A 14854-nucleotide genomic window follows, 5' to 3' on the forward strand; every position below is an offset into this window, starting at 1 on the left:
CCCCTCCCCTTCTCCTCCCCTTCCCCTCCCCTTCCCCTTCCCTCCCCTTCCCCTCCCCTTCCCTTTCCCCTTCTGCTTCCCCCTCGTTTCCCTTCCCCCCTTCCCTTCTTCCCCTTCCCCTTCCCTTCCCCTTTCCCCCTTTCTTTCACAAGGTCTCACTCCTGTGGCCCAGGCTGGATGCGGTGACACAATCACGGCTCACCATGGCCTGACTTCCCCGGGCTCAGGTGATCCTCCCATCTCAGCCTCCCAAAGTAGCTGGGAATACAGGCATGCACCACCGCGCCTGGCTAGCTTTTATGTTTTTAGTAGAGACGGGGTTTCAACATGTTGCCCAGGCTGGTCTCGAACTCATGGGCTCAAACAATCCATCTGCCTCAGCAGATGTAATCCCAAAACGCTGGGATTACAGGTGTGAACCACCACGCCCAGCATTGCTAACTTTCTAAGAGCAAAACCTCACCACCCCATATCTCCCAAAGCTGGTGGGTATCTCTTCTTCAATTTTTTGGGCATCCTTAGTCATATTTTGGAATAACTAAACACCCTAACCCTTGAATGTGGCTAAATTGGTTACTAAAGTAACCTACCTACCTTCTTTCCTTTCAGAATGTTAACTGAGCAACTACTCTGTTCTCTCAACAGGTGCCTCACACATTGCTCTTTTGGCTACAAGGCTCACTTGCAGAACTCGGATGTTTCCACCTGGCGTCTCAAGGAACTTGAATGCAGTGTGCTCACGTGGACTTCATTACCCCTTTCTCGCATGAAGCTCCCACTTTCTCCTTTGTTCCCTGTCTTGCCTGGCTCATGGAATCCCTAACTAATCCGTTGTCCCTTCATTTGCCAAGCTAGAAACCTGGCCACCCACCGAAACTGCTCCTGTTCCTTTCTCCCTGCATTTGATCATCATCAACCCCTGATGTTTCTACCTCTAAAGTCTCTTTAATCCACCCACCTCGCCAGCTCTACCTCTCACAGCTGGGCCACTGCGGTATTGCCTTCATCACCACCCATGGTGCCCATCCTCTCAGCAGCATGAAGCTCCGCTGCTGAAAACCCTATCACGCAGCTCCATTTGAAAACTCATGCAATGCCCTCTGCACAATAGTACACACACACACACACACACACACACACACACACACACACACACACACAGACGGAGTTTCATTCTTGTTGCCCGGGCTGGAATGCAATGGCACAATCTCAGCTCACTGCAACCTCCACTTCCTGGGTTCAGGCAATGCTCCTGTCTCCGCCTCCAAGCAGCTGCATTTACAAGCACATGTCACCATGCCCAGCTAATTTTGTATTTTTAGTAGAGATGGGGTTTCTCCATGTTGGTCAGGCTGGTCTCGAACTCCCGACCTCAGGTGATCTGCCCACCTTGGCCTCCCAAAGTGCTGGGATTACAGGTGTGAGCCACCACGCCCGGCCTACAATATTTTATTTAACCCTCACAACAACCTCATGGGGAATATATTATTATTTGTACTTTAAAGCTAGGGAAGTGGTGACTTAGAAAGGCTGCATGACTTGCTCAAGGACACACAGTGAGGTAGAGCTGGGCATAAGGCCAGATCCTTCCGACTTCAGAGCCCCAGCTCTTTCTACCCGAGTCGGGGGCTCACACCTTATTGTAGAAGCACCTCCCACATCTTCCTCTCAAAATGCCCTGGGCTGGAGCAAATGGGCCCACAATCTCCCCGGAAAGGAAGGGAAGTTCCTTATAGGAAATGCCTTTGAAAACTTTTCTTTGACCTCAAAATATATATTTGTAAACTTGTTTTCTCTTAAGAATTGATGTGAATTTTACGTTCTATGCCCTAGTTAAATGTGTTAGTTTTTATGTGAAAATGTTTCTCATCCAAATTTCTAAGTAACAAAGACACTGCAAAAAGTCGTGCCCTGTTGGGTTTCAAGGTCCTGGGTGAGCTCCCGAGTGCCCTGGGTGGCCTGGCAGTGCCATCTGGAAGGCATGGGCCTGTGGAATGACGTCGGAACTCCTGATCGGGGTTCACGGCCTCTGTGGCCTCCCTGGCTTCATCACTATGTCCCGTGCCCTGACATTCCTCCATGCCAGGTTCCTTCTTCTTGCCAACAAGACCTACAGTAGGGCCGGATGCGGTGGCTCATGCCCGTAATCCCAGCACTTTGGGAGGCTGAGGAGGGTGGATCACGAGGTCAAGAGATCGAGATCATCCTGGCCAACATGGTGAAACCCCATCTCTGCTAAAAATACAAAAATTAGCTGGGTGTGGTGGCACGTGCCTGTGGTCCCAGCTACTCAGGAGGCTGAGGTAGAAGAATGGCTTGAACCCAGGAGGTGGAGGTTGCAGTGAGCCGAGATCGCACCGTTGCACTCCAGCCTGGCGACAGAGCAACACTCTGTCTCAAAAAAAAAAAGAAGACCTACAGTAGATTTCGCCTGTAAGCGCCATGCCTGGGTCTCTGGCCTTCTGTCTGACCTTCTTTCCCTCCTGCTTACACCCAGGATGGCCCACCGTCTCTACCTGCAAACTGTGAATTGCCTTCAAAACTTTCTGGCATGCCACTTCTCCAAGCAGGCATCCTCACTCACCCTGGCCACCAGCTGCCTGGGAGTCACCTTGTCACCTTAATCACACCCCCAACAGAACTCATCTCAGTCTGGGACAGTCATTTGTGGAAGTCTTACTCTACTGACCTCAGGTGCACTGACGGCCGCATCTCCAGCTGTAGCCTGACAACTCAGTGGATGTTGAAGGACTCAAATTATCTTCTTTTTTCTTTTTTTGATATGGAGGTTCACTCTTGTTGCCCAGGCTAAAGTGCAATGGCGCTATCTCGGCTCACTGCAACCTCCGCCTCCTAAATTCAGGCGATTCTCCTGCCTCAGCCTCCCTAGTAGCTGGAACTACAGGCATGCACCACCATGCCCGGCAAATTTTGTATTTTTAGTAGAAATGGGGTTTCTCCATGTTGGTCAGGCTGTTCTGTTCTTGAGTTCCTGACCTCAGGTGATCTGCCTGCCTCGGCCTCCCAAAGTGCTGGGATTACAAGCATGAGCCACCACCCCCGGCCATTGTTTTCATTTTATAGAGGGGAAATGGAGACTCAGAATAGTCATATGTCTTGCCAAGGGGGTCGCTTGAGAGAACCAGCGCCGGATTCAAATCCAGGGCAGTATGTTTGCAGATACCACACCTGTGACTTCCAGACTTCTGCGCAGGGCGCACGCCCCAGAAACATGGGGGACTGACCTGGGATTGTACCCATTTATTCTTTTGCCAAGAAAGGGTGTTAGAAAAAAAAACAAGCTGACAAGCCACTATCTACTAACAGCACCACGTCATAGCAGTGACACCGTCGGAAGGACCTAATTTAACCGCAATACAGTAGGAAGGACATCATTTGAAGAATAAAGGACACGCCTTCCCTAGATGGGACAGGTGGTAACCATGCACAGACGCAGGCTGTGGGCTGACGGATGCTTCCTGGTGACCAAGCATGTGGCAGTCACCGCACTGTGCTTGTGGAGGATTGCTGATCAATGTCACCACCAAGGTCACACAGCATTCCTCAGCACTCCGGGAGGACGGCAAGAGAGGCACACCTGAGCTTCAGGAGCCGACAGCACCGCCCATAAGATAAAGCCACACTTCTTGACCAAGCACTAAGAGATGGACACCTCGCTGCTTTCCCTTTCCCAGGACGACGAGGGCTGGAGGGGAAGCAGAAGAATAGCCCGAAGGGGTGGTGGAGGGGGACAGGACACCCTAAGATCAGGGCTTGGAGGCCTGAGGTTGCCTAGCTGGGCTCTTCTCCCTGGACAGCTGCTAGAGGTCGCTGCTGCCTCTCTCTGTCTGGGACAACCCCTCGCTGGGGCCTGTTTTTTTCTCTCCAGAGCAGCTCAGAGGGCATCCCATGAGGGCGGCAGGTGCCTCCACCTAGCGAAAGCCTCCAGCCTCCCACCCTCATTTACCCATTTCCTCAATTCAGAACCATTTCTGCGATGACCCTCTCCCCTCTCCTAAGAAACCCACCTTGATTAGATGTGGCAGAATGATGACACAAGTTGAGCCCCTCCACGTGCCAACCGTGAGGCTTCCAAACTTCACATCGGCCTGACGTTAAAACCATGCCACTGCTTCCAGGCAGCCTTCCATGATCTTCCCCACCTCCTTCCTCCTTCCCTCTCCCTCCTCCCCCCTCCCTCCCCTGCCCTGCAGCATGAGCTGTCCTTGAGCCCCTCCTCTAGGCCCTCCACCAAGTCCTGCCCCACCACACCAGACGGTATTGCAATCTCTTAGGGGCCTATCTGCCTTTCTCTTGAGACAGAGGGTCCCGAGGTCTGTACAGTGCCGGCCTCACACTCAACACATTCTTGTCAAACCTTCGTACTGAGGGGTCTACGTCTGTTTATTGTTTTTTTTTTTGAGAGGGAGTCTCACTCTGTCGCCCAGGCTGGAGGGCAATGATGTGATCTCGGCTCACTGCAACCTCTGCCTCCTGGGTTCAAGCGATTCTCCTGCCTCAACCTCCCAAGTAGCTGGGATTACAGGTGGGTACCTCTGTGCCCAGCTAAATTTTTTTTGTATTTTAGTAGAGACGGGGTTTCACTGTGTTGCCCAGGCTGGTCTCAAACTCCTGAGCTCAGGCAATCCACCTGTCTCAGCCTTTCAAAGTGCTAGGATTACAGGCTTGAGCCACTGCACCCGGCCCTATTCATCTTTTTTGATTGGAAGATGTCAGCAACTCCTGCAGGTTTGATAGTTCACTTGGGTGAATACCTGGCACCTCCTGCCAATGAGGGTTCGACCAGATCATCACTTCTCAAGCCCTTCCTCAGTTAGAACCTCCTGGGCTGAGATAAAGGACTGGAGTTTTTAGATACTTCACACAGGATTTGGATAGTTAGCTGCATTGACAGACCACTGACGGCATGCTCCGGGGTCACTTTCTACCTCTGGCATTCTCTGGTTCTAGAACTGGAGTGCTGTTGAGCCCATTCCATAACAAATTAACTAAGACGGTGAGCGATCCCGTCCCACCCGCATCCCTGCCCGTACCAAGATGTTCTGCTCAGGAAGCTCCTGAGACCCTCCCCAGGCCAGGGGCCACGTCAGCCACTCACCCTCGTCAGAGCCCGACTGGCCAGCATCTCAAAGGCCTGCACCACATTGATGTTGTTCTTGGCACTGACTTCAAAGTAAGGAATATCTTTCTCTCTACACCAGCCTTGCGCTACTTCCTGGGGTACCTGAATGAGGGGAAGAAATAATCATGGTTCCCGTATTATCATCATCACCGTTGCCACCATCACCACATTATGTCATTGCCGTTGTCACATCCCCACCGTCCCCACCATGCCCCCCACCACTCCCATGATTGAGAACCTTCCAAGTGTCTATACCTTTACATATCAATGTGGGAGGTGGGAATTGTTAGCTCCATTTCACAGATGAAAAAACGGAGGCCTGGAGAAAACACATCTTGCTCAGAGCATGTGAGGCCGAGCAGGATTTGAACACAGGCCTGGCGGAATTAGAGCCCACTGCACGTTGCTGCCTTCCTAAGGCCTCAACTAAGAGTATCTTCCGCCATTGCCTCCTTTGTCAGTCCCTTCAAAGGGAGCTGCACATGAGAGATGCCAGCCGGGAAGGACAGGAAGGGAGGACTTTCTCCTCCAGGCCAGCTAGGCAGGCTCACACTCAGGAGGCCTGCTGCTGGGCAGAGACTCGGGTCTCAGCTGACCCTGCTTCCCCAGGGTAGGGTCCCAGGAACAAGTAATAAGCTCCTACTGTGGGCCAGGCACCGCGTTAGTGACTTTATCACATACGAACTCATCTCATCCTCTCCGTAACCCTGTGGGATGGGTGTTATCAGTTCTGCTTTATAGACAAGAACACTGAGGCTCAGAGAGGTTCAGCAGCTTGCCCCAGCTCACACAGCTGAGAGAAGGCAGAGCTTGAATGCAGCCCCAGCTCAGCGCTCCCCTGGCATCTGAGCTGCCCTCCACAGGGCACTGCATAAGAGCCATGCCTCACCTTTTCTGCCTCCCTCTGGGAGCTCCAGGTCAGGAGCTCAGCTCTTGGCCTGGCACACATGAGCCACTAGGCACAGACTGAATGACTCCCTCTCTACCCAAGTGCAAACGGCTGTTCAATCTGTAATGTTGGCTTGGAGATGCTTTGGAAGCCCTTTGGGTTACTTCCAAAGACAATTGGTCACCACCGAGTTTGATGTCTAATGATTTTGGGGAGGGGAAATGACCACATTTGCTGAGCCTGGTACTTTATAGTCATGATTTCAATTTACTCGGGGGAGCCAAGGTCTTTCTCATGGAGAAAGAACCCTTCCACCCCTCTCCCAGAATGCAGTGCAGGCAGAGGCAGATCAAACCCTGCCCCTGTTTCAATGGTCTCTGGCTCCTGCAGGTTCTGGGAATGGCTTTCTTACTGGGATAAAAAGTTCCAGCTGATGTCAGCTGACCCTTTCCTCTGACTTACCATGACCAGATCCACCCGAGCCAAGCGCCTGGCCATGGCAGACTTTGGATCTCATTTCTGCCTGCTCTCCGTTTGGTTTGGAATGATTGCATACAGACTCGGAAATATCATTGTGATTATGTTGCAAATCAACATTCTTTTTATATCTCCCCGCCCTCCCCCACCCCAACCTCAGAAAGCTGGCCTGGGAAGAAAGCTGCCCAGACAGGATTTTTCACTTTTCTCTTCCAATCCCAGAGACAGTTTCACGATTTTTAAAATCGTCTCATCTTTTATTTATAAAATGAAAGTTATTTATAATTTAGGCTCTGACTGAAAATAAGCTCAGGGTGTGGCACTTGGAGACATGGGAAGTATGACAATTCTGAATGTATTACTTGCACTCATGTTGCTTTTGGTCAACAATATACTATTGACATTTCACTTTTCTGGTGACAATTTCACTTGTTCATTGGAGGCCAAACATTTGATAAATTCGTCCAGTTGGTGTCATTGTGTTTATGATGCTTTTCCATCTCATATGCATTTAAGATAATTGATTATACAAGTGCTAAAATTAGCATGTCAAATACTAATTACTAAATCTTAAACCATCACTAAATATAACAAAGGACATTTTTAGAAAACATGATCTTAATTTTATGGAATCACTGGTAAATCAGAAACTACCCACCTGACACAGAGCAAACAATTCACGCCCCAGTGAGTAAATTCCCCGTAGCACAGATGCCAGCAAAGCTATTCTTTCCAATAAACTATTTTTTTTTTCATTATTATCTTCTGTAGAAGGAGCAGGGATTTTTTTTTTTTTTAAAGCTAAATCGGTTATTTCTTTAAAATTATTCTGGCTACATATGTCTGTTTTCATTGTGATGAAATATACCTCACAAAATTTACCATTTTTACCATTTTTAAATTAAACACTCTTTTTTGATTTTTTTTGTTTGTTTTGGTTTTGGAGATGGGGGCCTTGCTATGCTGCCTAGGTTGGTCTTGAACTCCTGACCTCAAGTGATTCTCTCCCCTCAGCCTCCCACAGTGCTGGGTTACAGATCACAGGCATTTGGTACATTCATATTGTAGTCATGTTGTACATTCCCTAATACCCATCTTCAGAACTTTCTCATCTTCCTAAACTAGCAATATATATATTATAAATATATGTGTATATATATATATGTTTGTCTATGTGTGTGTATATGTATAAGTATATATATATAAATAATTTTCTTTTTTAAGACAGTGTCTTGCTCTGTCTCCCAGGCTGGAGTGCAGTGGTGTGATCTTAGCTCACTGCAGCCTCTCTCTCCCACGTTCAAGCAATCCTCCCACTTCAGCCTCCCAAGTAGTTTAGACTACAGGTGTGTCACCACACCTGGCTAATTAAAAAAAAATATATATATATATATGTATTTTTTGGTAGAGATGGGGTCTTGATACATTGCCCAGGATGGTCTCAAACTTCTGGGCTCAAGTTATCCCCCAGCTTTGATTTCCCAAAGTGTTGGGATTATAGGCATGAGCCACTGGGCCAGGCTGCAGTGTATTTTTAAATACTCATTGTCTTATTAGTAAGTAGGAGAAGCTGCTGTATCTTCCCAGCTGTCCCTTGGAGATAATAAGGAGGATCACTTCCTGGTTCCATTATTTCCATTATGGAAACCTCATCCTTCCTGTTATTACTCAGTCTCAGGAAGTCTGACCTCCACCCCACAGAGGAGAAAACCGGTCCAGGCCACATGGACCAGGTGGGTGGGTGTGAGCATGGGTCTGTGGGACAGGCTCGAGGAGAAGGAGCCCCACAAGAACATGTGTCTTGGCTCCCCTTCTCCATGTCCACACCCAGCCAGGGACAGGCAGAGCCCTTGCCAGGTCTGTGCAGAGTAAGGACATTTGAGGCCCAGCACCCCCAGTCTTCCCTCTTGGGGCTTTATAATCCCGGGTCTCAGAATTAAAGTCCTTCTGCTCTCTCCCACCACCCCCTCCTCTCCACTAACCCCTCCTGATTTCACTGTTGCTCAGTGACTCCTCCCCTCCCCGTCCTACCCCACCTCCCTACAAACCTCTTCCCTGGGCCTGCCTTGTTGAGAGACAGGCTCCCTCTCCTCCCTCCTCTCCTCCCTCCTCTCCTCCCCTCTCCTCCCTCCTTTCCTCCCTCCTCTCCTCCCTCCTCTCCTCCCCTCCCCTCCCCCCTCTCCTCCTCCCTCTCCTCCATCCCCTCCTCCATCCTCTCCTCCATCTTCTCCTCCATCCTCTCCAGGGACCTCCCTGTCTGGCTGAACCCTGGCTTTTCGTAGGGTCATGCTTCCCCAGTGCCCCCTCTTGCCCTCCCCACTGTGGCTGTTTGCAGACTCTGCTCACCACACATCCCAGAGAGGGGGCTGGCTTGCCTGGTGCCTCACTGCCTCTTTCAAACCTTTGTTCTTTCTCTGAACACCAGAGCTCATCCACCCTGAGGCTTGGATTGGACCCCTCTACCCCTGTGAGTCACCACCCACCCTTTTCATCTTGCCAGGTGCCTCTCATTTCCTAAACACTTGCCATCTGGTGAGGCTTTCTAACCCCTCACCACGCAGCCGCCACCTCTCACGGTAGCCTCAGAAATCCTTTGCTGCCCAAATCTCTCCATGTCAGCCTCTGTAAAATATGACGCTTGGCCTCCTGTGCCCCGATCTCCTTTCCCTCAACCCCCTCAGGCCCTCCCTCCTGCTGCCCTGTCCCCAGCCTCTGCCGCCCCAGCCCTGGCCCTTCAGCCTTCCCCAGTCCCTCTTCCTTCCTCCACCCTTTCTCGGTGTCCTCACAGCTCTGTCCTTCAGCTGCTCTTGGTTGGAAAGGCCTTAGTCCAAGTTCCTTGCTCCTGGCTTGTACTCCACACAGACCCCACCTCACACTCATGGTCTCCTCCTTCAGCGGAGTCCTTGGTGTCACCCATCAGCTCTTGTCCTTGTCCGCAAGTAGCTCTTCCCCAGAATAGCTGGCAAAGCTTCCTCATGGTTTGTAAGCCTCATGTTGGTTCCCTCCCTCTCGATGTAAGATGGCACCTCTTATTTCACTGATTCTGCCTGGAGCTCCCCCAGCTTCCCTCCCCACACCCTACAGCATGAAACAAGATGGAAGTTAAAATGAACATTTTGGCAGAGGTACAACAATCGGACAGATGTCAGATATAAAGCGGGTGGAGACAGTCCCCCTTGGGTACACATTCCCAAAGTCTCATGGCAAAGACTCTCTTGGATGACTCTAAATTCCACAGCATGGATATAAAAGCTTGATAATGAGGATTAGGAGGGATCTCCTTGGAGAGAGCTGTGTTGTGGGTACAGCAACCCCTGCCTCTCCTAAGAAAAGGAGCAGGGAAGGCCTCACCTCTAGCTGAAAGAGGGTGTTGAGGTGTCACTATCGTATGACCCCTGAAGTTTGGGGGACACGGTGGACAGGTGTCTGACATACACCTGAGGTATCTGAGGCAAGAGACGATGGAGCACAGGGGAAGAGGCTGCACTGGGCACCAGTTACCCTTACCCCTAAGTGGAGCCAGAATGCATGGTGTGCCTTGTGAAGGACAGGTGGATGCAACAGAGAGAGAGCCAGGCTGGGACAGGCTAAACCCCACTTAGAGGACTGCTTGGAGGAAAAGGTGACGCCCATGGGGTGGGGATGCTGAAAGTTAGGGGTTAGGGAGGGGAATGCAAGGCCCTGGTCATGAGAGGTTTAGTGAAGTGTTCCCAGTGGGGCTTCCTAAGGACCCAGAGGAGTGACCCACAGAAGAGAGAGCTTGCAACACCTGTCAGGCCCGGATAGTACAAGGCTCTCTGTGACAGCACCAGTCAAACAAGAATTGCCCTGTTCTCCCGACCTCTTCTCCTTCTTCCTCCTTCACTCCCGACAGGGTCTGAAACCAGCATTACCACTCCAGATAAGAGGAGGAAGTGTGGACATGAAGGTTGGCAGTGAGATTCTAAGGACCTGCTCCCTCTCTTAGACCACAAGGTTCTCACCCACAGCTGGTCCCAGTGGGGGAAGAAATGGAGGCTCCTTGTCTTTGAAGGAACTTACGGCTTTGCTTATTAGCCGAGGCTGGATATTTGTAATTAGAGAATTGACACGGAGTTTACAACCTGAAGTGACCACAGACCTGACGACTCCTAGATTATCTATTTCCAGCACAGACTTCTCCTTTGAAATTTCATTCTTGTGCATCCAAAGCCTGCTGGTCATTTCCAACTAGTTCTACAAGTTCCTCAAACTCAGCCTGTCCAAACCAAAAACGTTTCTTTCTCTATGAGCCAGAGGCTCTCCTTTCTGTAGATCATAGCTTAGTTGGAAGCACCATCCCTCCCTCCCTTTCTCCACCCGTAAACACACTTCGTCATGCCAAATGATGCCTCATTTCTATTGCTTTCTCTTTTTGAACCATGGTGAAAATGTAGTTTAGACATGATGATCCAGTTCCCCATCACTCTTCTGTATTTGAAACACTAAAAAGAGAAACTTGGTTCAAATAGCTCTTTCTGGTGGTGTCTGGACTTTTGACCCAAGAGCATCCTTTACAAATTAAGTCTACCTATATTCTTTCCTCATTTGTAGGCGAGGATTAAAAATGCTCTCTTCTCAATGGCCCTGTGATGGTAAACACCTACACAAGCAGGGTCACTGTAGTCACGGAGCAGGCCAGCTGTCGAGCGGGTAACCCAATGGTCTGGAATATGCTTAAGCTAATTAAAAAATTATTATGTCCCCAGAAAACTTGTATATCCAAGAATTTATAACTGCAGACCCCCAGCTTGACCCGATGATGCAGATTTGTTCAAATTCCACAGAGACCTGCCTCTGATGCCCTAACTCCCCCGTCCCCTGTCGACAGGGGACAAAGTCGCCTTCCATTCTCAACTGATATCATGCTGTTTATTCAGCCCAGAACCCAACTCTTCCAGGAAACCTGTCCTATATTCTAGGCTTGGGTAGATGCCCCTTTACTTTACTCCCTAAATGCCCAAGGTATATCTCTGTTATTTCATTTACCATATCGTATCATAATTATCTTTTTATTTTATAATTATCTTTTAAAGTATCTGTATCCACTACTAGACTGTGAAATTCCTGAAGTAAGGACTACGCCTGATTCAGCTCTGCATGTGTGGGACCTAACGCAGTGCCTGGCACATAGTGGGTGCCCACATCATGTTTGTTGAATGAATAAATGAACGAACAGTACCTTGCGGTCTGCCAGATCTATTTTGTTCCCCAGCAACACCATGGGGTAGGACTGCTCCATGGGGACAATCTTGGCCAGAACGTCACCCCGCCAGATATCCAGGGCTTCAAAAGACTCCAGGTCAGTGACGTCAAACGCTAGGATACAGCCATCGGAACCTTTGTAGAACGTGGACACCATGGAGCGGAACCGCTCCTGACCGCCAGTGTCCCAGATCTGGAGGAAAAGCAGCCGCCCCACGGGCAGTGGTGAGGCTGGAAGTAAGCTCAGCTGGGTTACCTCATGCTAAGGCTTCCTTTGCTGGGTAGCAAGCCCTGGTACAGGTGCACGTGGTTCTTTCACACAGAGGCATCTTGACCCGCCCACCCACATACACTCCGACACCTCTGGGGTAACACTTAACATTCTGAGAGTAAATTCACATCTGAGCTCTCGTTCTTCCCCTGGGTCATCAAGGTGGGAACTGTTATTCTCATCTCACAGATCTGGAAACTTGGACCTTGGGAATGTCTTGCCTAAGATCACCTGCCAAATTTTCCAGAGAACCTGAGACTAGGCGTGGGGTCTCTCAACTCCTGGATTAGTGCTCTTCCTTCTAGATCAGGCATCAGCAATTTTTTTTTTTTCTGTAAAGAGCAGGTAGTAAATATTTTAGGCTTTGCAGGCCATACTGTCTCTGTATGCCAATTATTACTCAACTCTACCATCGTAGTGCATAACATGAGAAGTTAATCATGGGTATGGCTGTGCCCCAGTGAAGTCTTATTTACAAATATAGGAGGTGGACCAGATTTGGTCCATGAGCTGAAGTTTGCCCATCTCTGTTCTAGACCATTCTAGCTCTGGTGCACATTGGCTCCATGAGTGGCTGTCGAGGGGTGGGGGTGATTTTCAGTGTATGTATGTTGAAGAGGGAAAAGGAGGGCTTCTTACCTGTAGCTTCAAAGTTGTGTCACCCAATATAATAATCTTCGAGAGGATGCTGGCCCCCAGCGTGGTCTGGTATTCCTCGTAAAATGTCTTGTGCACATATTGGTGAAGGAGGGAGGTCTTTCCCACACTGAGGAAAATTCCAGATACACGTGAACTCACACATGCAAACACACATGCACATGCTTCCACACCATTCTCAGAATCTTACCAGGCCCCTCTTGCCACTGTCTCTCCCTGAAATTTGTAATTTCAAATTTCGGTGGTCCATAAACAACACATTGAGTAGCAAGGGAGTAGGAAATGGTTTCTAGAAGTAGAAGCCAATCGAAGTGAGCAGAGTCATTGGGAGACAGTGGAATATCTTACAGTGATGGTCAGGTTTTTTCTGTGTGTGTAGGAGGTGGGAGGACAGATAGATGCTAAATGACTTGCCTAATTCACACAGCTGGTTACTGCAGAGTCACTGCAGATCTGGGACTAGAAACCACCTATTTATGTGCAGCTTCTTTCTCCCAACTAAGCTTCTCTTTTGGGGAGTGGGATACAATTGCTGGTGCCACCCTGAGTCAGAAATGGACCTATGGGGGATGGGAACACACCAGGAGGTCTCACTGTCCCTGGGTGAGGGGCTGCATCCCAGTTTCCAGAACTGGCTTGGCTTACCCAATGGCTCCGACGATAATGAGTTTCAGGTCCACCTTCTTCCGGGGATTCATGGAGGGGCTTCAGAGCCTGTAAGGAAGCAGAGGTCATCCACTTGCTGGGCAGTGTTCCTTGCAGCCATTGTCACTGACGGTGGCCTCTGCTTTCCCCTTTTCAATGGGCAAATGACTGCCCTGGGCCCAGGACTGGGTGGGGTAGTTCTTAGAAAGAGGCGCATCATTCATCAATTCTCTTACACCTTCTCCCTCGCCTTCCCTGGGGGCCTCCCCAAAGCTGGAGAGGTGACAACCCTCCAGGACAGGCAAATCTCTCACCCCTCAGCTCTACCAACCCTGCTCTTGGAGGCAGCCTGAAGCGTCAAGAAGACAGGACAGGATTGAACAGAGGCCTCACGGACAGCCCAGCGTGGAGCCAGGGATGGAGGGCCATGCAGGAAGAAGAGATGGGGGTGGGCAGGACAAGGGGTCCATTGTCAGGACTGCCCAGAGGCTTTGGATGGAAGAGGGCCCCTCCCCCAGCCCGAGGTCTGGCTGCAACTGCAGAATCAAAAGGCTCCTCTCTAATGCAGCTGGCGGGGTGTAACTGACACGTGTTTCTGGAAGGCTATTGGCAGCAAGTGTTGAGAGCCTTAAAAATGTTCCCGCCCTCCACTTCTAGGAATTTGTCTTAAAGAAATTATTCGAAATGTGGGTCAAGACTCTTGTTCAACAATGTTCTTCACAGTATGGTTTATAAATATCCAACAATAAAATAGTGGTTAAATCATAGCACACAATGAACTATTAAGCAGTCATTAAATGGAGTTTTTGAGACTATTACAATAATATGGGAAAATACTCATGCCCTAGGATCTAAATAAAAAACAGAAGATGCTAAACTGTACACATAATACCACCCCAATACTTACAGGAGTTCCTGCTTGTATAGATAAAGGCCTGGGAAGAAAGGAAAGAAATATATTAAAAATTCCCGCAATTTCACTACAGGATACACAGACAAAGGAAATGAAATCAGGATGTTGAAGAGACGTCTACCTGCCATGTTCACTGCAGCACTGTTCACAGTAGCCCAGATATGGAATCAACCTAAGTGTCCATCAGTGGATGAATGGGTAAAGACAATGTGGTACATGTGTACACAATGCGTACTGTTCAGTTTTTTAAAAACACAATTTATGGCAATATGGGTAAATCTGGAGGACCTTATGGTAAGTGAAATAATCCAGGCAAAGAAAGACAAATATCATATGATCTCACTTATACGTGGAATGTAAAATAATTAATTGAACTCATAGAAGTAGAGAGTAGAACGGTGGTTACTAGGGGCTGGGCTGGGGTGGGCAGCTGGGGAGATGTTGGTCAAAGGATAAAAACTTTCAGTTAGACAGGAGGAGTGGATTCAAGAGATATATTATGCAGCATGGTGATTATCATCAACAACAATGTATTGTATTCTTGAAAATTCCTACTAGAGTATGTATTAAGTGTTCTCACCACTAAAAAATAAGTATGTGAGATAATGCAGGTGTTAATTACCTCCATTTAGTCAT

At 49.1% G+C, this 14854-nt stretch overlaps 1 protein-coding gene across 3 annotated transcripts in view; it reads right to left on the reverse strand.

Annotated features, from left to right (window-relative positions):
* RAB7B (RAB7B, member RAS oncogene family) overlaps positions 1–14854 on the reverse strand; it is a 30862-nt gene that overhangs the window by 10063 nt on the left and 5945 nt on the right. For 2 of the 3 annotated variants that reach the window (XM_032288999.1, XM_032288997.1), the window contains exons 2-5: positions 13306–13374; positions 12643–12769; positions 11710–11925; positions 5120–5245 (exon numbers count right to left, since the gene is read on the reverse strand). In XM_032288999.1, the coding sequence (XP_032144890.1) occupies positions 5120–5245; positions 11710–11925; positions 12643–12769; positions 13306–13358 (522 nt within the window). In that variant the 5' untranslated portion in view covers positions 13359–13374. Of the gene's footprint in view, positions 1–5119; positions 5246–11709; positions 11926–12642; positions 12770–13305; positions 13375–14212; positions 14241–14854 lie in introns of all 3 variants that reach the window. The other variant, XM_032288998.1, reaches the window with a different exon arrangement.

This window comes from Sapajus apella, unplaced genomic scaffold (genome assembly GCF_009761245.1).
Source record: "Sapajus apella isolate SASKATOON/1434 unplaced genomic scaffold, GSC_monkey_1.0 scaffold22, whole genome shotgun sequence".
Taxonomy (NCBI): domain Eukaryota; kingdom Metazoa; phylum Chordata; class Mammalia; order Primates; family Cebidae; genus Sapajus; species Sapajus apella.